The sequence below is a fragment of the Sabethes cyaneus genome, chromosome 2 (genome assembly GCF_943734655.1).
Source record: "Sabethes cyaneus chromosome 2, idSabCyanKW18_F2, whole genome shotgun sequence".
Taxonomy (NCBI): Eukaryota; Metazoa; Arthropoda; class Insecta; order Diptera; family Culicidae; genus Sabethes; species Sabethes cyaneus.
Window position 1 is genome coordinate 99,849,552 of NC_071354.1, and position 27,621 is coordinate 99,877,172.

Here is a 27,621-nt window from a genome sequence, read left to right on the forward strand (position 1 = left end):
TTATTGTGCTAGAGCGACACACACTGTACTGTACATCTCATGTGTTCGTTGAAAACCCAAACGTTTATTTGAATGTTGCATTAATATATGTCAAATGGCAGAGCTTGCAAACATAAACACAGCTGATCCGCAGCCAACCGCACCGATTACGAACATCCCGAAATATGGTTCATTTTCTTTATCAAGACATTTCGATTCATCTAAGATTTGCAGTAGCAATCCTTTGCATCGTTTGCATTGAAGGCGAGTGTTTGATTGCTAGTCAGCTGTTTACATTCTCTACGCTTATCGATGAGGCAAAAGCAGAAAGCTCTTTAAAAGCTCATTGATGTGGCGAAACTTTGAGACCATGGTGATGTCGGAAAGCGCTAATGCAACGACATATGTGCGCAACCAAATATCTATTAACCAATTCTCTACCCTATACTTTTTATAGACACGTAATGATCTATATGAGCCGTTGAATTTATTTTCCATTAGCAATTATGTTTTGCTGAGTGTCTGTTGGTATATACCGGGTCGATAAATGGAATGACAAGATTTAGGAGATTCTAACAGTACTGGGAGCACCTATTACGTGCTCTGCCAATACATATGCATTTTAAGGCACAAAATAGTACTTGCATCGAACGGTAGCCATTTGTCCAGCCATTCGAGCCATTTTCGGTTTCTCCTTAAGGAATGTTTGCAGATGTTTACACTAGTGCGTCGATTTCGTCGCGAACTTAACGATCCACATGCTCTACTCGCTTGCTGGCTTAGTTCGGTCCAAACTGGACTTTAAAAGTACCTATCCTATCAAATCAATCGACTGGAAGCCATTCAGAAAAGAATCGTAAGATTCGCTTTGAGAAACTAGGTACGAAACAACGATGATCAATTCCCTCTATATGAGAAGCTTTGTATACTTGTCGATCTAGATGACACCGTGACTGCCGAACACAAAATAACGGATTTTGTCTTCTTTGTCAAAATATTATTTAGTCGAGTAAGAAGTAAAGTGTTGAGTGACAAAGTGAGCCTAACAGAACAGCAGCCCCGCTGTCCCTTGTCGGCGCAGAACTTTTAAACCTCCTCTACGAAGCAGAAATTATTGGCGGCATGAAGCGTTATGTAGGTTCATGAACGAGTATAACGAGCTTTAAAATATTATAACCTTGGATATAATACCGAATATGTTACGACGAAGACTTAGCCTGTACTACAGAGGTCAATTATAAAGTGCTAAGTTTTGTTGTATTTAGAATTTATTTAAGTCAGTGCTTTTTATAGCTGTAGTCTAACTAGTGCTTAAGGGTAAAAAGCCTAGAAAGTCAGAATAAATACAAATTGTTTCATTTTGTTCGGATAATATGAAAGACTAGTGCCGGTTTTATATTTAAAATATAATTTTATCCTTTGATGTTTTTTCGTATATGAAATACATAGTATGTATATTATTAATATTAATCTCTTTTTCGTTTTTTTTTAATTTTTGCTGCTTCAACATAGTGTTCTGTGCTTCGATTAGTTATAGCAATTTTTAGCCTGCCATGTTTTAGCTGTCCTCATTCCTAAATTGGTAATCATTGCAAACGGTTAGGAATTCTACGATTGGGGCCTGTTGATTGCGCAACCGATTTTGTATTGGTATATGAATTTTTGTTTTTTTTTGTTCTACTAGTTCTATAATACACAAAACATGTTTTGGTGGTTATGTGTGTGCTGGACACTTAGTTAATTAGTGCAAAGTTGTTCACGCGTAGGAATTAAATTGTGAACTGAAATCAAAGAAATAATGCATATATCTTGCTTGACTCATAACTATAAAAGCACAGAGATAGTACAACATTGAACTCGCTGTGCGACTACTGGATTCTCGACACAGTTTTCTCGGTGTTACATAAAGGAACTTTTTTACATAATTGTTTTTTTTTATGTGTAAACTAACTAGCACAAAAGAATTTATCGTGGTTTACCTGGCTTTAGCCCTCACTGTTTCATTACTATCCGAAAAGCTTCAGTTGTGACCAAGCTTGACGATCTTTCGTCGTAACGATTATAAATACACAGTTTTTATTTGAAGTCTTGAATAGAGATATAAAGTAGAGTAGTAAAATAACATCCAAAAAAGGAGAGCAGCAATATTTGTTCTAATAGTTATGATTAGAAAAATTATATATCGGAAGCACAAATTAGTGGTTATAACTTTGTTGTGCTGCCGATATTGACTTTAGTACGTGTTTGATTTGGAGAGATTTTCCATGTTATATTTATCACATATTTTGCTTATTAAGATGTACTTATAAATTGAAACATTTCACCAGTTCGATTTCTCACTACAGAACTGAAATTGATAGAAAATTTTGTTAAACTTTACGGTTAAACCATGTCCTTTGTCGCTTGAAAGGTTGCATGGTGTTGACAGTATTGTATATCACAAACTTTCGAACGGTTAATGTTGGTTGCGTTGTTTTAGTTTCTACAGAAATACTTTATTTTTGGGGAAATGTAAAATGCACAAGAAATGATCGTGATATAAAAATGCAGCTAAAATATTTTCAGGCGTGATGAAATCGTCTAAGAGCCGTATTATGTATACTAAATTCTATCCGTTTTTAACAATCTCACGATCAAAATGAGAAATATGTTTGCATTAAAAAATGTTACCCTGTTTCATCCATACAGTAAATTTAAAACACATAAAAAGTATTTTTTATTTTTAAGCTGACATTTTACTTTCTAATATTTAATTTTAAAAGTAAAAAAACACAGTGATCATTCGGGTTGCTACAACTAAAACAACTACCATCGAACCGTTCGATGTTTATTGCGGTTTCCGAGACGTGTTAGGAACAACTCTTAAAATCAAATCGATAAAAAGGTAAATTCTAATGAGTAATTATCATATGTATTGCATATTGGTATGCATTTAAATAGTGTAAATACATTAGTAGCATTACTGATCTGATTAGTAGCATATCTCTCAGACAATAGATTCTGTAAATAACAAATTCGTTGTGGCGTTCAAATTGGATATCCATAATCGATAAATGTCATTGACAGTAAATTTTCTTTGAGACCAGCATCGTTTGAGCACCATCCATAAAACCATATATTGAAAATATACTTTTCTTTTGCCCATAAAATCGTGTAGTATGTAATGGTTATTGTATGTTTTGTGATGTTTCGGCTCGGTCAACTATAAAACCTTGAACTCGAACGCTTATCTCACGCTGCTGATAATTGGCAAGCTGAATATATCTCCTATAAACTTCAATTCCATGTTTTTTTTTAGTTTCGATTATATCTCCGTCAGATAGATGTTTGCTCAATTTGCCACAATTAATAAATTACGCAACAGTGTTTCGAAATTTGAAAGTTACAAGGAGAAATATTTAAGGAATTGAGCCGGTGGCACAGGTTGTGTCTCAGTGTTATCATCGTTGCCAGCTTCCCGGATACGCTGTCGGATATCCGGATATTGATCAACAATACAAGGATGACCGGCCGATGGCCAAAAAAGGCATCGACATAGACGACAGAAGGCTAAAATTTCAGCATATTGCAGTTCTTCGGGAACACCGTATGTTCTAAAATTAAAATACAGATAAATAAAATGAATAACAGAACGAAAAAGATTTCGAACATGACACTCACTTTCTTAGAGCGTGGTAAATGGCTTGCCAATTTCGATGGCGTTCCTTTGTATCCTGGAGACACATTTTATCTAAAATAACATGTATTTGTTGTTTCGTAAAGTGATAATGGGAAAGTTCCCTCCACACTCGCTGTTCGGAGATCAGTGCTGCCATCAGCGACCAGGCCGATGCAGAAGCATCAAGGTCCTTATAATCGGTTAACCTAAGAATAATTTCCCGAACACATTCTTCTGGCAGATCATGTAGCTTTGGGCGAATATTTGGACCAGGCTAAAACGAAACAAACGCATTAATACATTGTGTACCGAATGTTTTCCTGCGTTCTCAATCAAACCTCTTTAATTTGTATTTGACTAGCAATATTCTGAATCCTTTGAATTGTTTGCACATGCCCTTCCCAAAGACTCTGGCTCCCCAGTGGTTTGCCCCAACATTTCTGATTCTCTTGATTCACAAGTGAACGCAATTGCTGCACAAGGCCACGCAACACGTTAATGTTCTGCTGGGATTCACTAACGTATGTTGCTACTTCTTCCAACATTTGCAACAGCAGTCGTTGAGCCCCACCGGGAAGACTAGTGATTCCTTTGCCGGAAACTAGATGCCGCAATAGGGCACATACATAGTTGAAACGACGTCCATCTCGAACGGAGCTGCGGAAGTCTAACCGTCGAACGGCTTCGCCCAAACCGTTGAAACCGGCAATTTCTCGGGTGCACTTTAGCGTGATATGACAGTGTGGTGGTATTTCTACGTCGCTGAAATAAAATATAAGATACATTGATTGGATCGAATTTGGAATAGCAGTACTTCCTGGCATTACCTATTTTCAATATCGTTCTCGATATCACTAGAGCTGCTGCATTCAGATATACATCTGAAAATGTGAAAAGAAAAGGGAAAATATCGGTCACTCAGTATCAATAATAATAATCTTATCTATTATTCTATCAAGGGAAAATTTTTTATCTTAAACTAGAAACTGGGTTATTATGATGCATATTGTTTTGAATTGACATAAAATTTGAACCTTTTGTATTAATTTCGGTAGTTTTGGGAACCGGTTTAAGTCTTGAAGAAAAAAGAAAGTGTACAAATACATGCCAAAAGCTAGTATCATTGGTTTGATGGAGCTGTAAAGAATACAGTTTTGATAAAAGTTACTAAAAGACGGAAAACTTCCTTTCTTGGATGTCGTAGTAATAAGACAAATTGAAAGCACAGAAACAGAAATTGAAATTTACAGGAAACCAACAAATACCAAACGAGTTATACCTAGCTCATCTAACCACTTCCACCAACACAAAATGGCAGCTTTCCATCACATGATACATAGGAAGGAAACATTACCGTTAAGTGAGCTAGGGAAACAAAAAGAACTAACAGACATTCTTGAAATTGCAAAACTAAACGGATATGAAGAAACGACCATCCACAACATTATTTCCAAAAAAAGAAGAATAGCATACAAAAATCACTCACAACACTTACACCAATAACACCAGAACTTAAGAGAGTGGCAGTAGAATAGGACGGAAACATTATACGCCCTCTCCGTCGGAAAATGAGGAAATTTGAAATTGATCAAGTCTACACGAGCCGAAACAACCAGATCAAAAATAAGTTGGAATCAACTAAAGACCCGGTTGAAGAACAAAGAAAATCCGGGATTTATGAAATTAGTTGCCCACATTGCGAGAAGGTTTACATCGGCCAGACTAGAAGGAATCTGGAAACACGAACTAAAGAACACTTGGCAGAGGTAATAAAAGCATCAAGAGATGCCGAGAAACTGGAGTACGACAAGAAAAAGGAAACCGAGATCAGGAAATCAGGATCAGGAAAATCAGAAGGCTAACATAGTAGTCGAAAAAGAGGAAGCCGACGAGGTGTGTCAGGGTGCTAGTCTGCTGACCGACCATTGCGATGACGTTGTGTGGTGTATACACTCGGGAGCCACATCGCATATTACCAGTGACGCACTGCTTCTGGAAAATGTGGCGGAATGCGTTCTACGATTGACCTTGCGGATGGAAACCAAATCGCAGTGGTAGGTGTTGCTTCGAGCAGATTGCGTTCGCTGAGTGAAAATGGTAAGGAGGTACCTGTGACCGTCAAGCAGGTTTATCATGTTCCAGCGTTGAAATGAAATCTTCTGTCAATAAGCCAATGAAGAAGAGATCGACGAAGGATGCTCTGTCTTGTTCAATAAAACCGGTTGCGAAGTTCAGAAGAACAGGAAAGTTTTGCTTCATGCTGAAAGATGTGACAAATTTTATCGACTGAGATCCTTTGTTCAAAGGGCATTCACGGTGACGACAGGTCACGATCCGAATTGTATTCTTGTGTAACATCGTCGTCTAGGCCATCGCGATGGCTATGGAGAGGATTGCCCGAGAGGGCCTCGGAACTGGCCTAAACATACAGGAATGCGGAGTAAAAGCTGGTTGCGGAGTGTGCTTTGAAAGAAAAATGTGTCGTGCACCGTTTTTAAGACAATTCACATCCAGCGCTGTCGGAGACCTGGTTCATACCGACTTATGTGGGCCTTAGGAATTGGCGACGCCAAGAGGAAACCGTTTATAATTACGATGGTGGACGATAATAGCCGATATTGCATTCTATACCTGCTAACGAACAAATCGGAGGCTACTGGAGAGATCGTCGAATATTCGAAAGTGATCCGCTCAGATGCAGGCGGAGAGTATTCCGTCAATATACTGAAAAGATCCTTGGCGACGAATGGAATTCGACTGGAGCAGGCAGCCTCGCACGGTCCCCAACACGGGCGGAGACAGCTGAGCAGAAGAATCGCAGTTTGCAAGAGATGATGCGATGTCTTTTGGTGGAAGCTGGTCTACAGGGGCGAAGAAGTGTTGACTGCAAATTTCCTACAAAACTTGCTGCGATCGAAGCTACGCCGTACGAACGCTGGTGGGGGAAGAAGCCAAACTGACCGACAGGACTAAAGCGTATGTTTACATACCGGACGAAAAAAACATATAAGCTGGATCTGAAAGCAAAGAAGCTGATGTTGGTCGAGTATGCCGATGGAAGGAAAGCCTATCGTTTTCTGGAGTCCAAGACGAACCGTATTACTATAAGTAGGGACGCTAAGTTCCTTGAGTTGTCTAGTGGTACTCACGAGGAGCTTCCATCTGATACGAACATGTTTTCAAATGCCTTTGCAAGTACCTATCTTCGCCAAAGACGTCGTCAATAAACAAATAATCGAGGAACCGGAAGAAGGAACTGCGGAGCCAGAGGGTGAAACCAATGATAGCAATTCGTTCCATAGTTCTACTGAGACGGAACCTGATTTGGAGGGATTTGAACCAGGAGAAATTTTTCGTCGATCGTCACAAAACAATAAGGAGATTTCCCCTAGTCGATTGATTAATTAAAACTTCTATAATCAAGCCGTAGATTATAAGCCGCAAACCTTGGAAGCAGCATTGTTTGGACCGGACAAAGTGGAATGGCTAATTGCGATGAAGGAGGAGCGCGAGTCCCACGATCGAAATGATACATGGGAGCTCACTGAACTGCCACTCGGTCGCGAGATGGTCGGCTGCAGGTAGATTTATAAGATCAAAAGAGGTGCGGCCTACAATATCATCAAGCATAAGCTCGACTAGTATCCCGGGGATATACGCATACGTGCGGGGAGGATTTCGAAGAGACCTTTGCCCTCGTGATCAAGTAAACCACCCTCTGAGTTTTGTTAGCGGTGGCATCTCAACGTAACCTGTTCTTTCGACGGCTCGATGTGAATCTGCTCGTGTATGTCGACGACATGCTTGTCGCGTGCCAGGATTCTTCGGAGATCGACCGTGTGACGAAAGCATTGAGCATTGAGCATTTCGACATTGCCGATTTAGGAGAACCAAGCTTCTTTCTAGGTCTGAAGCGACTTGACGGGAAATACAATACATACCTGGAGAGTTACATTGGATGGATACTGGGTACACTTCGTCGATTGATACCAGTGCCACATTCCTGGAATCAGAACGACGCGTCTCTAAGGCACAGCTGAGGCAAAAGCTCATTTCAACAGGATTTGCAGGTGACATAGTCTTAACAAACTTTCATATTTTAGATTGAAGACCATTTTACGATAAGGATGTACAAGGTCTAAAACTAATATTTTATTTAAAAAATACTCATAAGTATTCAAAAGATGGTTTTGGTGGTCTTGTTATTGACTAATGTTTTATGAAAGAGTTAGAAATTTCTCGAGTTCGATTACTTTTTGATTTATGCGAAAATTTCTGTTTTATTTGTATGATAGCCACCCCTTCCCCCCTCTTCCAGAGAATGGAGGGGTCTCAAATCATCATAGAAACAATCCTACCTCCAAAAACCCTTACATGCCCAATTTGGTTACATTTGCTTGATTAGTTCTCGAGTTATGCAGAAATTTCTTTCATTTGTATGGGAGCCCCCTCCCTCTTAGGGGGAGGGGTTTCTATCCATCATAAAAACCTTCCAAGGCCTCAACAACCCCTGCATACAAATTTTCACGCCGATCAGTTCAGTAGTTTCCGAGTCTATACGCAACATACAGACAGACAGATAGAAATTAATTTTTTTAGGTACAGAATTTATTATTCAGACAGCAGTTCGGTATGGGAAAGCAGAGAGATCGGACGCTTGTGCGTTTTCGCGAGACGCAGAATCGAAAGATCAGTAGTTTTCACTGTGATTTAATGTACGCGAGTGCCTTTAGTTGGAATTCGAAGATCCAAGAGTGATTAACGACGAGTTTATACTCCGCAGATCAGAATGAGTGATGTTTTGGGCTAATTGTGATGAAAAGTGCGATTCCGAAGCAAGCTATTTCAGCTTTTTCTTTGTTGGTTATGCATGTCTGTGTATTCAAGCAATGACATTGCCCGCTCAGTTATGTGCGTCTTTACAGAGCGCAAGAAAATTTTCGTTTCGGCAGGTCGTGTAATAATGTGTTTCGAATGCAAAGGGCATGTGTGTTAGTGAAGCAGTTGAGGCTTGTTGATTTTTTTGGTAGCTAGCACATAGTTTCGTGCTTTCCGTGTTTGCATCTCGTTGTGCTACTTGCCGTTGAAGCCGCTGGCGAATAAACCGGATCATCGCCGTTCGTTTTTTCGTGTTTTTGCTTGCTAGTGGTGGGAATAAGAGACCACCATGCAGTTAGTGTGTACGGGTACCATGCTCCACATGTTTATGGTCTGATGTGTCGTGTAGAGTGGACAGAAGACGTTCCGATCCGACGAGTGCTTAGATAAGTAGTGGTTTGACTGTTTGTTTTTTTAAGCTAAAGACTGATGTGTGGCTATGTCTTTCTTGTGTGCTGTCCGTTTTGAACCTTACACAGTCGCAGACTGGCCAATTCGGTTAATAATACAGTGTAGAGTTTTATACAATTGATTGCACTTTTAAAATATAGTTTATTAATTAGTATATGACTGCGATACATAAACAAGTGTAGAATATATAGTATATTCATATTACTCAATATTTAATACATTTACATATACATCATTAAAAGGGAGGGGAGGGAGCATCAGGGTACCAAATGAATCGAAGACTGGATGAGGGATGTGGTAACCAGCCCAAGTCACATAAGGTCGGAGAGGATTTTGACGCGCCCTTCTAGCACACAAATCATCACGCAAAATAAGTTTGCACGGCGAAGTTATGTATCTAGAAACCGGAGGTCTATGCTGGAAGGAGTGTCTTATATTCCCGTGGAATCATATAAGCGACATTGCTTATAGATCCACCCAACCCCTTTTGGTCCTTCACGAACAGCATTGACATGAAAGTTGCTGGGTAGATAAATTCGATTCTGCAGCAATTCTACTTGCATACAATGGGAAACCCTTGAGGTGATGGAGGCTACCCCCATACATACATACAATACAGAATTTATTATTCAGACAGACACGCATTCGCAGGCTTCATCAGTGTCTATTTTGAATTGAATGAACTTTTTTTCGTATTTCTGAAACCGTTCGTATTTTTGAAAACTTATTTAATAATAAATAGCTGCAATGTAATTATTCTGCACTCAAATTGTTGAGTCAAATGATCTGAGAAAATCGAATGAGCCGCAGAAATGTTAAAAAGTTTTTCAATAAAAAAATTACTAAACAATTATTGTAAGTAAGCAAGTAAGGTAAATTATTGGATGACTATCCTTTTAAATGAAAGTTCAATGTTTTTTAATCTTTCAGTACCTTTAAAATACAACTGAAAGTAATCAAATCGACGCAGCCATTACTGAAAAGCGTAACGAAAAATTAGTATTATATTCTTGCAATAATCTTTATTGAAGAGTAACCAAAAATTTAACGGTTATGCACCAGTTGAATGATATCACTTAGATCTCCTGAGTATTTCTTATGCTGACCTTTGGCTCCTGATAGGAATTAAATCCCTTGAACAACGACGTAAAGACATCATGGCTCAAACGGCTCATAAGATTCTCGATGGAAGCTACGACTGCCCAACCATTCTTTCAATGCTTCAACTACATTGCCCTCTTCGTCCACAACGCCATCAACGTCTGCTGCGGTTGAACGCGCATCGCATAAACTACGGTCAGCATGAACCTATTCGTCGACTAGCTATAGCATACAATCGGTCTGAACATGCCTTAAATTTTAGTTTTGATTTTCTGTAGTCTTTTGTTAATGTTTTTAATATAATTATGTATTTAGTGTTTAGTTTTGTTAACCATAGAGTCTTTTTACGAAAAGATGTTGGGTTTTTGTGCCGACTTAAAAACTGCCATGTATCCATTTCAAGGCGGCTTTTTCCAATCAACAACATTATTCATTAAGACATTTGTGTCGGATGAATTATAGAAATAAATAACAAATAACAAATTTCAACCAACTTTGCAAAAGACACTTATGCTCTAGGAGGTCGTTTTGACATTTTTGCCTGCTTTTTTGGATTTCGGCCCACTGTGTCACGTGTAAAATTTACTTGATTTATTTTTGTGTTATGCAAAAATTTGTATTTCATTTATATCGGAGCCCCCTTTTAAAGAGCGAGGGGTTTCAAACAACCATAGAAAAAAATCCTAACTCCAAAAACCCATACCAATTTTGGTTCCACTTGTGGGTTTTGTTCGGGCGAAGGTAGAAACGAGTAAAGTAGAGACTCGTGAAAAAATGAAGTAATCCACACGATTCAATTTTGGCATAAGCTGGGCCCCTCACTGAAGCTGTTTCCAGTAAGAATAATATCAACAATATCAAATTCCAAACTGCTGGATCCTCTCCTGCACTCTTTACTTACTTAATCAGCTCCAGGCCGTGGTTTCCTCTGCTGTACGAAGAAGTCGTCTCCATTCCACTCGGTCCATGGCCGCAATTCGCCAGCCACGTAGTCTACGTAGGGTCCGCAGGTCGCCTTCCACTTGATCGATCCATCTTGCTCGATGCGCGCCCAGCCGTCTCGTTCCAGTCGGATCGTTATTGAGAACTTTTTTAACCGGGCAGTCGTCCGACATCCTCACGACAAGCCCAGCCCATCGCAGGTGACCGATTTTTGCGGTGTGAGCGATGGGTGGTTCCCTAAGCAGCTGATGCAATTCATGGTTCATTCGCCTCCTCCACGTTCCGTCTTCCATCTGCACTCCGCTGTAGATGGTGCGCAACACCTTCCGTTCGAAAACACTAAGGGCGCGTTGGTCCTCCACGAGCATAGTCCATGTCTCATGGCCGTAAAGGACTACCGGTCTAATCAGCGTCTTGTAGATTGTTAACTTCGTGCGGTGGCGAATTTTGTTCGATCGCAGCGTTCTACTGAGTCCAAAGTAGGCACGATTTCCTGCCATAATGCGTCTTTGTATTTCTCTGCTGGTGTCGTTGTCTGCGGTAACCAGTGAGCCCAGATACACGAACTCTTCTACCACCTCGATTTCATCACCGTCTAAATGAATCCGGGGAGGGAGGTCAGCATTCACTTCTCTAGAACCTCTTCCTTTCATGTATTTTGTTTTCGATACATTAATGACAAGTCCAATCCGTTTGACTTCAGCTTTCAGTCCGATGTACGTTTTCGCCATCCTCTCAAAGGTACGTGTAATGATGTCAACGTCGTCAGCGAAACCAATAAGCTGGACGGACTACGTGAATATCGTGCCACTCGTGTCTATACCCGCTCTTCTTATCACACCCTCCAAAGCGATGTTAAACAGCAAACATGAAAGCCCATCACCTTGCCGTAACCCTCTTCGAGATCCAAAGGGACTCGAGACTGCCCCTGATACTCGAACAACACACATTACTCGATCCATCGTCCGTAGTAGGAAATCCGTAGTAGTGCATAATCTGCCATAGTTGATCTCGATCGATCGTGTCGTACGCCGATTTGAAGTCGATGAATAAATGATGCGTGGGCACGTTGTATTCGCGACATTTCTGCAACACTTGCCGAAGCGCGAAAATCTGGTCCGTGGTGGCACGGGCACTCCTGCACTGTTTGCTCCCCTCTTAATCCCAATTGTCATACTTGTTTAGTGACTTAACCGTACATTTTTCAATATCTATGCTCATATGGTAAATCCGGAACTATCCCATCGTGTTTTTAAAAAAACTGAAGATCTGCAAATCAACCATTTCAAAAGTGTTGAAAAATCAATTGACAATATGTATTCAAGGACCGATTGACATTAGATCTGGAAGGAAACTAGTAGCAGCTTACAGGAAGATGAGGAGAATGGTCAAGGCTAACTTCACCAGCAATCCCAATATTTCAACACTGTTTTTGCTAACGCGCTCAGCGTTTCACAAAGCTACATCTAAAAAATCGAGCCAAAAGATGGATTCATTAAATGCAATGCATACACAGAGATATTGACTAAATACATCTGCTGTGTGATGGGTGATGAAACATACGTCAAAGCTGACTTCCAACATATCCCAGGACAGCAGTGGAGTTTTTTTACACTGGAAAAGATAAGTTCAAAGTAGAATATCGTTTCAAAAACAAGAAAATGTCGAAATTCACAATGAAATATCTCAAGTGAGTGGGTCAGAAGGAAAGGGGTGTAAGTGACAAAAAGTAAATTTCGAGAAAATCATATCCAAAGTTAACATCGTCTAAAAAATTCGTCAGATTATGTAATAGAAAACTAATGACGCATTATGGTTGTGTTAGCTTTACTTTATTAAATTCTATTGAAATCTTGGAAAACCACTTTGATTTTCGGGACTTATAAGATAGTTTTGAAAATGTTATTTGCACTTACACCCCTTTCCTTCTCAGTTATGCACTTGTACCCCTTTCATTCCAAGCGATTATAGGGAATTACTACTTGGAGTAAAAAGGGTGCAAGTGCAAATCTTGGAATCATATTACAATCGTCTTCATTGAAAGGTAGGTTAGCGGGCAGGCGGCAGTAGTTCAGGATTTTCTGACATTGAAAATAATTCAGAATATTCTCAACGTGCAGCGCTAGTGTATATGAGACCTCATTTTATTTGCTATAGCTTATAATCCATGTAGCCTAAGGTATTACTTTCTTAGAGAAAGTTGTTTGAGTAATAGCAGCCTTGCAGATGGTATAGAAAATAGTGAAGAATTGCCTCACTACGTGGCGCTACCGTATATGTAATATTAAAGTATACGCTGTAACTGTAACTTACGCTTCTGATTACCTTGAAAGTAGTGGTCTTCGAGAAGTTTATACAAGTGATTGTCACCTTCAAGATGGTATGAAAAATAGTTCAGAACTTTGTTATTGGTGGGGCTAGCGTATATGCGTATACGTTATATATCATGATATGAGTAACTAAAAATATTACTTTCTTCGGGAAAACGGTTTTTGGTAATAGCAGCCTTGCTGATAGTAGGGAAAATAGTACAGAAGTGTCTCACTGCGTGGCGACAGCGTACACGTAATGTACTTGTGTGGGCTGTATCTTGCGCTACTCACAGCTCATGATCTTAGTAATCTAAGAAATCGCTTTTTTCGGAAAAGGAAACATTGTTAGACATCGATTTTCCTAGAACTCTAATTGTATGTAACCCTGATTTGCCTGATTAAAAATTCTCAGTGTTTGTTTAAAAATTTCAGTGTTTGTTTAAAAATCTCAGTGTTTGTTTTTCGAAAATACACTTAATTTCCTTCAACGTTTCCGTTGACGTCATTTTTAACAAGTAAGTAGTTTTCAAGATATATTTTGAAAAAAAAAATCTTATTAATAAATACGTCTTTTTGAAAAGTTACTCCTGACGAAAATAATTATGTTTCATGGAAAATGAATCCTTGCGTTGCGTCCAACATATCAGCAAAATTTCATCCCAATAAAAAATATTCGAGACAAACCGTTTTGTTAGTTGAGCTAGAATTGCTCAGATAGTGCACTTACACCCCTTTCCTTCCAAGTGAAAACCAACTTTTATTTTGCTGTTTTTTTAATGATTCTAAAAAAAGTCATTAAACGGTAAAATTTTGACGTGAATTTTCTAGCATGCATAAAACCATGCTCAAAGTATCGTTTCCTACCATTATCTCGATTTTTTCAATTTTGACACTTACACCCCTTTCCTTCTCACCCCCTCAAGTGAAATTTTCGTTACAAAAGTGGAATTAGTAAAATTTTCAAAACGTTTTTTGCCATTATTGGAGCAACACAATAGAATATATTATTTTAGCTGGATTTCGGTGTGTTATGTCTTCCATGTTATGTTGGGATAGTATGAGGCTAATTTGGTGTAGTTTGTGTCTACAGACATGTTCGATTAAAACCTATTGGGCCATGGTGAACTCAGAAACAGGACATTCTAAAGTGGAACAAAATGAGAAAAAGTTATCAGATAGGTCTGTACAAACTCTTAAAGACGGCTTCATGCGAAAGTGCCGTGTATTTTACCAAACAACTTCTAATAACTGATCCAATTTATGTAAATTGAACTGGTTAACGCATAAAACTGCCCTACAAATTTCGTTTTCACCCGATATATACAAGAGAATTGGTAGTAAAATTACAGTGTTGCAAAAATTTCGTGTTCGCCCTTCAGCTGCACAATCTGTCGAAAAAAGGTCAGAATGTCAGGTTCCGAAAACAGTATGTAGCCCATAAGCTTTGCGTGATAAGACCCGAATTAGTTTATTGTTTAGAATTTTCACAATTTTTCTCATCGTTTAAAAATACAGCTACAGAGCCAAATTGAAATTGAAATTTAATTAATCCCATTTTAATGTTTTCAGATAGTTATTAAACTGCGTTCAAAGTTTCCTAAACGTATTGTGCAACAGTATAGAGCAGCGCAGAGGGCCGTGGTTTCTTCCGGACCATTGTAAGCTACTGGTACTATTTCCCGAAACCATAGTTCGTTCCGGTTGGATGCAGCTTACTCATTTGATGCTTTCGTTTTTCTTCGCAAGCATGTTACGGTTTTCAGCCGGCGTTTTTTAACCACATTCACATCGCAATACCTTAATGTAGATAGTACCAATCCACTTCACCCCATGAGACGACCGTATACCAGTGGTGATCATAAAGGTTTACGGGACGTTAGCATTTCAGTTCGATATAATCGTGTTGTTTGTTTGTCTTATGTCTACACATAATAAACCTTACTTGTACAGTTCAGTTAGTAGATTTTAAACTTTGTCTCATAGACAATAGATCTGTGGTAACCATGTGATAAAAAATTTGAGGCGAATAATAAAAGAAAAAGTTTTGCAACTCCAGTTCACACTTCTTCGGACGAAAAACACACATCTTTCGGAGATATATTTGTGTTCACTTGATGATTGCTCTATTGAGGCAATAATATATTATATATATATATATCCATGGCCATGCCAATCTTTGCACATCGAAAAGAAACAGAAAACGTTTTCCACTATTATTGTTGGGGCCACTTCGATTGCTGGCGCACGTTTCAACGGAGCGAAACAAAGCAGTTGAAAATGAACTTGGGAGCCACCGGCACCGGTCGGTATGGTGAAATTTCAATTTACTTCTCTCGGTTGACGCGGTTATACAACGAAACAGCTAGGAAATTAAGCAAAAGCATTTCTACGTTTGTTCACAGACAATACGAAAAATTTAATGTACCTACTTTTCTCAAAATTAGTGGAAAAATGGAATATTACTTAACGTAGAAAATGGAGAATATTACAAACGACAGATTTACATCCCGGTTGCTGCAGGTGGAATCGATTCTAACAGTGCTGCAATCTAGTTCCTTGACCTATTTGCTGGTGCAACATTTTCATCGCTGTACTTCCTTCTTTTGCTGCTCTCTGACAACTACTGGCTGCATGTAACATATTGTGACTGAAAACTGGTACAACTATGTAGCTGACTTTGACCTAATAACCCCTTACGTCATTTGACCCCTTTTCTAAGGTCATGGAAATTTGGCTAGGGAATTACACAGGATGTAGTAAAGTAAAACTCAATGTCGATGTAAAAAATTGCAGCCTTTTACCGCATTATTGCCTTCTTCACGGAGCTACATAGCAAATATAATTTCGCCCCAAAAGTGAGATTACTAAATAGGGCCCGCAAAACAAAATTGACTCACTTTCGCAAATTGAGCAAATGCCTGTGCGTATGTGCATGTGTGTGGTTACTAAATAACTACGAGTTTTTCAGCAACAGCTGGGCCGATTATAATGCTATAATGTTTCTATCGGAAATGTTTGTATGTTTGTGAATTTTAGTGTATTTTCCGAAATAATCCTAGGATCTGTGGACGTAATTTGGCAAAAGGTTCTCTGTGGTGCAGAACACAGTTCGGCGAATCTGTGTGTCTTCGCACATAAATTCGTTCGCTGTTGATTATTTGGCAAGGCAGTTTGTAGTTGTGGAAAGAAAACAAAGGTTTTAATCACTGGAGCAACTATGAACGGACAGCTTCAGAATGTAAAGTGTCTTCAGAAAATAATTTTGACATTCATTCGATCACACGAAGGTCCCGTGAAGTTCGGGCCCCATTTAGCTAGCTGCAGCTGGGATGAAGCTGCCAAACGCGAGAAGGTGTGGAGGATCCGCGGAGGCAAAGCCCAATTTTACCAGAGCGATAAAACGACCAACGAGCTGGCAACGGGCTTAGTAATGATGATGCATGATCACATGATGGACTGGAAGGCAATCAACGAGAGGATGTATATGTTGAGAATAAGACGCCGTTTCTACAACTACATACTACATACTGGGTAGCCCAGTAAGCATTTGTCGTCCGATGATGCAGCAATGAAAGCAAAAGTTTCGCTAGAAATTCTTACTGAAAATTTCATAGCCTGCGCATCGATATCCACAAAGCCATCTGGAGATCACCTGATCATCGAACATTAAACCAAATCGACCATATTCTACTTGATGACCAGTTTTTGTCAAACATCACCAACATACGCTTTCTACGGGGTGCGGATATCGACTCCGATCATTACCTAGTAGCAATACATGTGTACTCAAAACTATCGACGGTATTCATTTGTTCGTTGACTTCAGCTTCCCCAGGAAGCTCATCAAACTGATTCAATCTGCGATGGATGGTACACAGTGGTATGTTCGGATTGCGGGTGTGTAACAACCACTGGGTCGTCAGTGAATGATGGTGCTATCGGGCATTCCCTCGACTGAATGACAGATCGCGTCAAGAACACCAACCGTTAAAAGTGGAAACCAAAATCAATTTCTGCCTGATTACGTTCGAGAATAGACACCAGAAATCGAGAATTGTTACGAGCGAGTTATAATTGTTAATTTAATCATCTAAAATTAGTTTTGCTTATTATATTATATGAGTCAGTTTAACATACCAGTTTCATATTTAGTTTATACAATAATAGTTTATGTGATTCGGAATTTGTAAGCCTTAATATATTAATTTGTATACTATTAACTAACATGCATTATAACCTACTTAGATCTACCGATTGCGCAAACAATACAATTACCTATTGTCATCGAAACTTATTATATTGCACTAAAATGTGAGTATTAACCTTAATTTGTAATTGCTAAATATAAACATAGATAAAATTACAGCTTTGAAGCTGTAAGTAACAGCTATCGGAATTTTGGTGCATAGTCAGTTACCGCAACTGGGTGGATTGCCACGTTCATTCGAATCACACAGAGGGCTTCGTTGAGTTTACGGTCTCTCATGCCTGCTGCAAGGTGTTATGAACCGAGTGGATATCAACAAGCGGGGCTCGATCCGTTAATTCGTCTGTTTTACCCATGACATGGATATTATCGGTAGAGCATCTATGGCGGTGGCTGAACAGTACACCAGACTAAAGCGCAAAGCAGAAAAGATTGGGTTAAAGGTAAATACGTTTAAAACAAAGTACATGCTGGCCAGCGGAACCGAGGCCGATTGACGCCGCTTGGGTAGTAGTATAAGGATCGATGGCGATCAGTTTGAAGTAGTCGGCGAATTTGTCTACCTTGGCTCACTGGTAACAGCGGACAATGATACCAGCCGTGAGATTCGGAGGCGTTTTATTAGCGAAAATCGTATTTAACTGAGCTTCACAAACAATTACGGTCGAACAGACTAAGCCCCCGTACAAATTGTGCTCTGTACAAGACACTAATTAGACCGGTTGTTTTCTACGGGAATAAAACGTGGACCAAGACCTGCGATTGCGGAGTTTTCGAAAGACGAGTACTAAGAACGATCTTCGGGTGTACAGGAGAACGGAGTATGGAGGCGAAGGATGCACCATGAATTCGCACAGCTCTATGGCGAACCCAGTATCCAAACGAATGCTAAAGCTGGACGGATACGACGGGCAGGGCATGTTGCAAGAATGCCGGACAACTACCCTACAAAGATGGTTAGACCAGGTGGAGCACTCGAGCACGGAGATCTGGCAGAGTACTCGGTGTCCGAGGAATTGGAGAGCGGTGGCCCACAACCGAATTAACTGGAGAAACCTTGTTCAACAGGCTTTGTCTTAGGACGGCAAGCCACTTAAGTAAAAGTAACGTCGCGACAAAGCCACTCTTTTCGTTTAATATTCGGCAGCTAGGCAACCAACAAGTTGCCGAGAACTACGCGCGTACTGAATGAAGTTCTATCTTCCGCTGTGGAGCTGGATGCTTCGATATGGCCGTCAATGAGGCCGCAACCACGAGGCTACGTGAAATAACTTCGAGTGCACAAAATGATTGGTTCGAATTTGGGCAAGTATCGATGAGCGCGGAATGAGTAGTAGTAGGAACGAGGAGGAGAAACCTGGTCACAAACGAGCGCGAAGAGGTAGATAGGTGGAAACCGTTCTTCGATGGGCATCTCAATAGCGATACAATAGAAGGAAACATAACGGAAGTTATCCTAGGGGTGTCTACAAACGATAACAGCGTGCCGTTGCAAAATGTTTTGTACCTTACTGCTTTATACTGAGTTGACGATCAAATAAACATTAGCACCACTACGGATCCCTTCTGCCTTGTCTTCTCCATCATTTTCGAAAGAAATTAATGCTTGACTATTGAATAGTAAAGAATTGCAGGCAACTAACTGACGCAAAGCAGCGATTGAAACATTCAAAACTATTCACGGGTAAAAGAGTCGCCGATTTCCCCCCTTTGAGAATTGCTGCGTTACTTCACTTGCACAAATATCCCTTCAGCCGTGTGTGCTTGTAAGACAGCAGTTCCGAAAAAATTCTCACAGTACCTATTCGCGACTGCGAAAGCTAAAGAGATTTTTGATCCTTTTCGCACTTACACGAAAACAAAATCAAAAATACTTCCTTCATTTTTTTCTCACGCAAAAACCAAACCAATATTAGCAACTTCATATGCGCGAATGTGGATACAATCTGGCAAAAGGAATGGATTGCTGCTCACTTTTCTGTGACGTTTCACCTTCATGACATCAATTTGGACTAGATTCAATGTTAATGTTCAAAAATAAACTATGTTGAATAAAATGGGTGGTTTTATACTTTACCAAAATTGTTTACTCTCAGGACATCAAACTGGACTAGGTTTGTCGCAGTCCTAAGAAATCTTGTTAGGACGAGAGGACTTTATAACTCTTTCTGGCATACTTCCCAAATACAGATATCAAATTAGTATAAGTCTAAATGTCGTAAAGAATCTTCGACCTATTGGGACGAGGAGGTTTTGTTGCTTCTTTTTCTAAACATAAAGTAATCGAAATCACAGTAAACAGATGGTGGATTTAACTGTCGTCCCTCCCTGGGGAGCAAGGCGATCACAAAGAAATAAGAATAAGCTTTTTCAACGTGTCAATTCAATTCAAATTGATTAGATTGTTCAGTTTTGCTCTTTCTACGTTTCTCTACGGATCTGTCAAGAATTGTAAGTATTTATTACAATTATTTGTTTAAAATAAACAATTGAAAACCACCTATCTTTTGGGGATAAAATGAACAGTTCGCTTAATGACGATTTGTTTTTAGATGCCTCGAGTATATAAAAGAAAAACGCAGAGACAAATGTGGACAGACACAATAATGGCAGCAGCTAAACATGCTGTTGCGCCTGGAATGTCTGTAAAAGCTGCATCTACTAAATTCCAGATCCCAAGAATCACGTTCGCCAGGTGGATAACTTCACCGGAGAAGAAAAAATGCCTGGGATCAAAACAACCTGTGTTCTCCGCCGATCAAGAAACAGAGCTCATCAAACATTTGCTGGATTTGGAATCTCGGTTCTATGGGATTAATATGAAGGATGTGAAAAAATTGGCGTATGAATTGGCAGAGCGAAACGGCTTGCCCCATCCCTTCAGTCAGAAACTGAAGATGGCTGGAAGGGATTGGCTGGAAGGTTTCCTTAGACGGAATGATAGTTTATCCTTTCGGAAACCTGAAGCTACATCTGCGGCTCGCGCGAGAGGCTTCAATAAAGTTTCCGTGAATGCTTTTTACGACATTCTCGGTGACACATTGAATAGCAAGCAGTTTCCCCCGGCACGCATTTTTAATGCGGATGAAACGGGGATAAGCACGGTAAATTCAATAATCTATTCTATTGGAACATTCAATAATGACAAATTGTTAATCGTAGGTTCCCCCGAAAAAGATGAAAATTGCTGCTAAGAAAGGCAAAAAGCAGGTAGGGTCAATAACATCAGGCGAGAGAGGAATGTTAACAACTGTCGTCATGTGCATGTCCGCGACAGGGCAGTATGTGTAGCCCTATATGATTTTTCCCCGAGTGCACATGCATGATGCCCTGAAAAAGGAGCTCCGAATGGTACTAAATTCTTCTGTCATCCTTCTGGATACATGACTTGCGAGATCTTTCTCGATTGGTTTGACCACTTCCTCGAAAATGTAAATCCGTCGAAGGACAACCCTGCACTTCTTATCATTGACGGTCACAGCTCCCACACAAAAAATTTGGCATTTGCGGAAAAAGCTAATTTTGTTACCGTGCTCGTGCTACCCCCACATTGTAGTAACAAAATGCAGCCTTTGGATGTCACTTTTACGGGACCGTTCAAAAATTTTTATGCAAGCGCTTCCGAGAACTTTATGCGCCAATACCCTGGACGAATGATTGGCCTCTACGACGTGTCCGAACTGATGGGTATCGCTTTTCTAAAAGCCGCTTCTGCCAGTATCGCAACAAACGGGTTTCGTAAATGTGGTATTTGGCCATACAGCAGAGATGTCTTTAGTGACGATGACTTTGCTCCATCCACAGTTACTGAGAGACAAAAACTGTTAACATATCAATGATGAAAGTAGATGAAGTAAAAGCTATAGTTTCTTCGAATGTTTCGCTTGCTCCGCTGCCAGGTAATCCTGATTATGTTCACAAAGTACTAGTTAGTAAACCATATAAGTTGACTTAGATACTCAAAACTCCTCATTCAACATCACACCATTTGATATTTTACCTTTGCCGGAGATGTCTGTTCCAAGAGTGACAAAACGAAAGTGTAAATCGGAAAATACAATGGATGGCACTATGGATTCTACGAATGTTTCATTTGATCTGCCAGGTAACCATTACTGTATTAGCAAGGTTTCAGTTAGTAAACCATATCTTTCAGTTACCGTTAAAGTTGACTCATATGCTCAAAACAGATGCTCGAAGCCGTTTAGTAGCATAGACACTCTATGTGAACTATGCGGGGATATATTTTCCGCATCGATTGATGGTTGTGGTTGGAAGAAATGCTTGTCCTGTTTGAATTGGTTCCACGCTAAATGTTGCGACAGTGCTGGTTTTCGTTGCCTCATATGTAAGAACTAACCGAATTGTTTATTTCATTTCATTATATGTTTTCCAATATGCTCTTTTGTTATGTTTCTGTTATGCAAAAGAATTGACTGATTAATATATTTGCTTTTCAATAATAAACCTTTCTTTTATTTGTAAAAAATACAGATGCTGGTGGCAAATGTTTAAAAATTTACATTTTTTGTTGAACGCGTAGCGTTTTGATACAATATTTAATCACATTTACTGTATGTTCATTTTTCCCCATGGTATGCTCATTTTGCCCCCACCAGGTGTTCATTTTACCCACACAAAAAAGTGTAGCCTTGAATTTGGTGTCGGCGAAAATTCAAGAAATTTTATAGAAAATCGTTGTTTTTGGCACATTCATATATTTTTCCATTTAGAATATGAGTGGACACTTTCAATTTATGCGACGCATCCGTCATTTGGCTGACTTTTGAAAGAGAAAACGGAAAAACTGCTTAGGGTGTTCATTTTACCCCCAGTTCTTCTATAAACGCAGAGACGAAACGATTATGAAAACGCGTCTCGTCATGTTTATGGTTCTATCTCCCATGTAGATGATGTAGCCTAGGCTAGGAAGCTTCCTATAGATAAACATTGTCGATACGTAATAATCGTCCGTACTACAGCAAATTTAATATATACACTCAAAATAATCCACACGTCCTTTCCACGTGAAAAATCACGTAAATTTCTCTACAAGGTTTACGTGATTGTTATTGGAAAAAATAATAACATCTATCTGATTTTCACGTTAACGCATTAGTATGCGTGCGAACTACCTAAAAAGCACGTAAATATTACAGGAAAAGTTGGATGGAAAATATTCACATAACTTTTCCTATGATTTCGACGTGAAATTTATTTTGAGTGTAAGTTATTATTTTTCGTGAAAAATCTACGAAAAAAATACAAAAACGAAAGAAAATTTTTTTGGACGATTTTTGGAAATTTCATTGTTTGAATTTCCATTTCTGTTTCGTGCTAGGAGCGTTAACTCAGCTCGTACACTTATTTTTCGAGTTTTTCAGGCTGTATAGCCCACGGATCGGAATTGATTTTATAAGAAAAATTTAACTCATATCCTACAAATTATTTTTTTGCCCCCCGATTTTTCAAGCCAATTTCCAAGGCGGAGTGACAAAAACTTTAAAAATAATTTGCAATGGCCTTACTAAAGAAAAAAAACGGAAAGATAACGTATCGAAGATAGAAGCGAAATACGAGTGAAGAAAGCTAAAGTGATAAAGGAAGATAAAAAAATTAAGGCTAAAACAATCAATGTCCATTAGCTGGAAGTTAACCGCGTGGCTGACAATCCGCTGTCCTTTCCAATCGAACCGAGTTCCAGCGGGAAATCAAGCTAGGCCAGGATTTTGGCCCCGGACATTGTATCGAATGAGCAGCGGCAGCGTAGGCCAAGATTGACTATTAGACCTTGCCAGTATAAACGACAGCAGCAGCCACGCTGCGAGAATCAGATCGCAAACCCACCAGACGCCACCTTCGCCAGATTGAGCATTAGATCCAGCATTAGCCGGCCGGCCCAGCATACATACCTGTAGTGTACTGCACACTCAGTAAGTTTAATAAAAAGTTTGTTTGAAAGACCGTGTTTGGACTTCCGATTGGTCACATATTGTCGCAGAGCCGACCTTTAACCTCCAGACCTCACGCTCGAGCTAGTCATAAAAAGAAGCCTTCGGAGTTCTGCCCCGGATAGTCCCCAGTGGTTCGACCAGGCACTGGGGTCGATTATCGTGGTCCTTCCGACGCGTAAATAATAAATCTATTAACGAGTCTACTTTTCCCTCCGTAAGACGCTTCGATCAAGGAGCATTCGTCGCCGCACAAAGCTGACGATGTACAAAACGCTAATCAGACCGGTAGTCCTCTACGGACTTGAGACAGTAACTTTGCTTACGGAAGAAATACGTGCACTTTCCGTATTTGAACGAAAGGTGTTGTGGACTATGTTTCTCGGAATACAAGCGGATAGCGTAGACGTATGAATCACGATTTGCGGGCACTACTTGGAGAAATTCTATCGTACGCCAGGCAAAAGTTGGGAGATTACGGTGGGCCGGCCACGTCGCAAGGATGCCGGACAACTGTGCAGTGTAATACGTTCTCTTCAAGAACCCCACCGGCACAAGGAATAGAGGGCCCCAACGTGGTAGATGGTTCGACCAGATAGAAGCCTTGCGTATGTCGAGACACTCAACGGATTGACGACGAGTAGCCCAGGACCGAGTACAGTGGAGAGGAATTCTTGTTACGGCAAGAGCCACCTCTCTGCCGTTAGAAGTAAGAAGTTAATGGTTTTTCAGGACACCTAGTTCGGGCAAAGAATAGCTTACTATTCCTTGGTCTACTAATTAACACCGCGGTGAGTGACCTATTGTTTTTGAAGCTAAAACCACTGTTAATATCCTACCATTAACTAGATCTGGATTCGAAAGAACAGGACGCGTGGCGATTTTAGCGTTGATATGAGTGAAACTAATGTAAAATTGCTGGTGCCAGGTCCTATTCCGATTTAAGACCTTTGGGAAACATGGATAAGGAGGCACTTACCTACGCTGACTAAGCGAAGTAAATGGCATGCTGATGTACGAGTATTGATGTGAGCTATTTATCAAAATCGATGACAAAAAAATGAATGGATTCGAGGAAGACTATTTGCGATGAGTGCTGGAAAAGATGGAAGAGTTTGATAAGCTTCAATGCAGACATCTTAGAGGTATTAGAGGTCAATGGAAATCAAATGGTATATGTCGAAGCTATCGCTCTACCATGGGGGATGGTGGCAAGCAGAAATCGAAAAATTTTCCGTTAACTTTTCTGGAAAAATAGAATTTTTACCTTTGTTATACTATAACAAAGGTTTAAAAATTGGTCGAAAAACACGAAATTGATCCAAGGCCCGGAGGGCCAAGTCACATATACCAATCGATAGGGTTCGACGATTTGAGCAATGTCTGTGTGTGTGTGTGTGTGTGTGTATGTATGTAATGATTTTTTCTATCGCCTGTTTCTCAGAGATGGCTGAACCGAATGGTTCGCTATTACTTTTGTTTGAAAGGTGTTATTGTCTAGTAGATCACTATTGAGTTGTTTCGTGATACGACGTTTCGTTTAAAAGTTATAAGCAAAAATGTGAAAAATACGTGACACGGGTTTCTTCGGAACTACATGACCGATTTCAACGATCTTAGTATCAAATAAAAGCCCTTATTAAAGCTAAATTGTTCAGCAATTTTCAATTGAAAACAAACAAGTAGTTTAAAAGTTATGCTTGAAAAACCTGTTTTGACAAGGTAATAATTATCGCCTGTTTCTTAGAGATGGCCAAACCGATTTATGCGCTCTTAGTCTCATTGGAAAGGTAATATATCCTAATAGATCACTATTGAATGGTTTTTTGATTGGACGTTTAATTTGAAAGTTATGAGCAACCGTATACACCACACCAAAATTAACAATAATTTATAATGATTTAAACCAAGATAATTTACCTAATTTGAAATATTTTAATATCAAACGAGAGGTTTTGATACTACGAATATATATGCAAAATTGCATAAGAATTGGTTTTACCGGTTAAAAGATATTACCCCTCGAACACTCGCGCCAACTTTTGTAACACAGTTACTCGCGCGCACAATAGCCCCAAACCAAAGAAAACGTGTGCACTAGAGTTTTGACTGGGAAAACTTGGTTTTAGGTTTATCGAACCTTTAGAAGAGTTTCTTGAAATTGAAAGCTCTATCGTTTGGTGGAATTTAAATTTTGATTAATCCCCCTAAAAGTGAAATAAAAAAATTATTTTTCTTCAGTGTCAATATAACACATTGATGTGTTCTGCAAAGCTATAGAGCATATTATTACAAGAAATTTTGCTAAAGACAGTAACCTTCTATCTCTGCAGCGAAGATAGAAATATCTTATTTATTGTATATGAATTTGTAAAATCAGTTTTTCTATTTTCGCTCTTTTTGTAATTGTTGTATGACTTTTTCATGTACTATAAAATTGTACAAATAGTAAAAATACACAACTTTGCTGAAAAGACTATACCTCTATGTTTGCTTGTTTAGGATCTGTGGAACTTTGATTATAAAAAATACCCTAATTTTGACTCCGCATTACTCGACTACCAGCAGACGGATAAATTTTAAGCATTTTACATTTGCTGATAGTTTTGCTGCATAAATTTTCCCAACAATTTAAATTATTAATACATTGAATAATTATGATATTTTGCTCACAATAAGTTTGTTGAAGAATATACGTTAGTTAAACAACGATTTGTAACTTTATAACAATATGGCGTTGAAAACCTACACGTGTTGTATAAAATACAACAGCGTGAGTTAATAAAAATTTGTGAAAATTATTCAAGAAAACTCTATTGATGTGAGTCAAATAGAATGGCATTACAGGAAACTATGCATAGTTCAAAAACCTATAAACTAGACCTTTGCTAGACAACGTATATGCTAAAGGATAAGATTTCCACTTACAACTTACTTTTATTTGCACTTACTCAGATTAATAACAACTTACTTATCCTTACTCGGCAATTTCATGAACAAAGGATCTATCAAAATTTAAGTGTTCCTATTTTGTTAAAATTTTGTAAACTTATTCAATTTTCAAAATTTTTATGTAAATCAACGCACTACGCAACGATAACCAATAGATGAATTATGTTCCGAAGACGTGTCGATTTCTATTTCAAATAGCAAGTAAGACCGTATAACAAAGGTTCCTTTCACCACTAGGTGGATTAAATCGGGTTTTTTAAATATTTTTTTCGTTTATAAGTCCGAAACAATGCCCATATACAAAATTTCTCGAAATTCTGAGATCCGTCAGTCCAAACCTATATAATTTAGAAAGAAAATCCCATATCCAACGCTCCTCCCAAATAGCACAAAATAACAAATAATAATATCCGGAGTGATTCGCGATAAGGGCGCAACTAGGAAAGTGTAAACAATGAGGAATATCACTGTGATAATTTGCCAGTACATTTTCAAGTCATAATTTAAATAAAAGTTACAAAAATCAAGTTTAAAGACATAAATTGGTGTAGAATAAGTCAATCTTATAATTTCACAACAATACTGCATAAAATTTGTGCATCCGAGCTCAAAATCAAAGTTTTATAGTTGAATTCCTTGGAATGAGCCTCAAAGCATTTTGACAATGAGATTCGCCCAGCCCTGTTTCGCCTTGTTTTGATTTTTTATTTAGTTTCGCCTGTTTACAATGCGCCGGTGTTTTGAAAATAACGAAGTTTCGCTCTTTACTACCGCCTGTTTACAAAACAATTTGTAAATGAGCCTGTTACTTCATAACAATGAAAGGGGCTAAACTGCAAATTGTCTTTTGTTTTGATTAAACAATTCTATCGCCCATCACTAAAAACTTGTTTTAAATAATTCTAACGATCCAAACAGAAGAGAGGATTCTTGCCAAGCATATTATCAGTCTTTTTAAGGCTGATGGTGTAATAAAACGATTTGTTTACAATTTGTTAATATTTATTTTGAAACGATGATTCTACAATTGATGAAGGGACGGTAAGGGAAAGTAATGAAGAAGGATTTTTTCGGGAATGAAGGGGAAGGGTGGAAAGGAAGGGGGGGGGGGGGGGGGGGGTAATAGGTAGCTATGGTTAACAAGTTGTCGTTGTGACTCCTATCTTTTGTCCAATGCTGGAAGGTGCATGGGTCGAACCAAGTTGTAATCAGAGATTATAACCGGATTTG

The 27,621-nt window shown here is 39.1% G+C and overlaps 1 protein-coding gene across 3 annotated transcripts in view; it reads right to left on the minus strand.

The window, feature by feature from the left end:
- Window positions 1-1,399: 1,399 nt before the first annotated feature.
- The window catches only part of LOC128738966 (F-box only protein 25), a 39,018-nt gene continuing 12,796 nt past the window's right edge, over window positions 1,400-27,621 (minus strand). For all 3 annotated transcript variants that reach the window (XM_053834475.1, XM_053834474.1, XM_053834473.1), the window contains exons 3-6: window positions 4,465-4,518; window positions 3,976-4,399; window positions 3,640-3,911; window positions 1,400-3,572 (exon numbers count right to left, since the gene is read on the minus strand). In XM_053834475.1, the coding sequence (XP_053690450.1) occupies window positions 3,362-3,572; window positions 3,640-3,911; window positions 3,976-4,399; window positions 4,465-4,518 (961 nt within the window). In that variant the 3' untranslated portion in view covers window positions 1,400-3,361. The remainder of the gene's footprint in view (window positions 3,573-3,639; window positions 3,912-3,975; window positions 4,400-4,464; window positions 4,519-27,621) is intronic.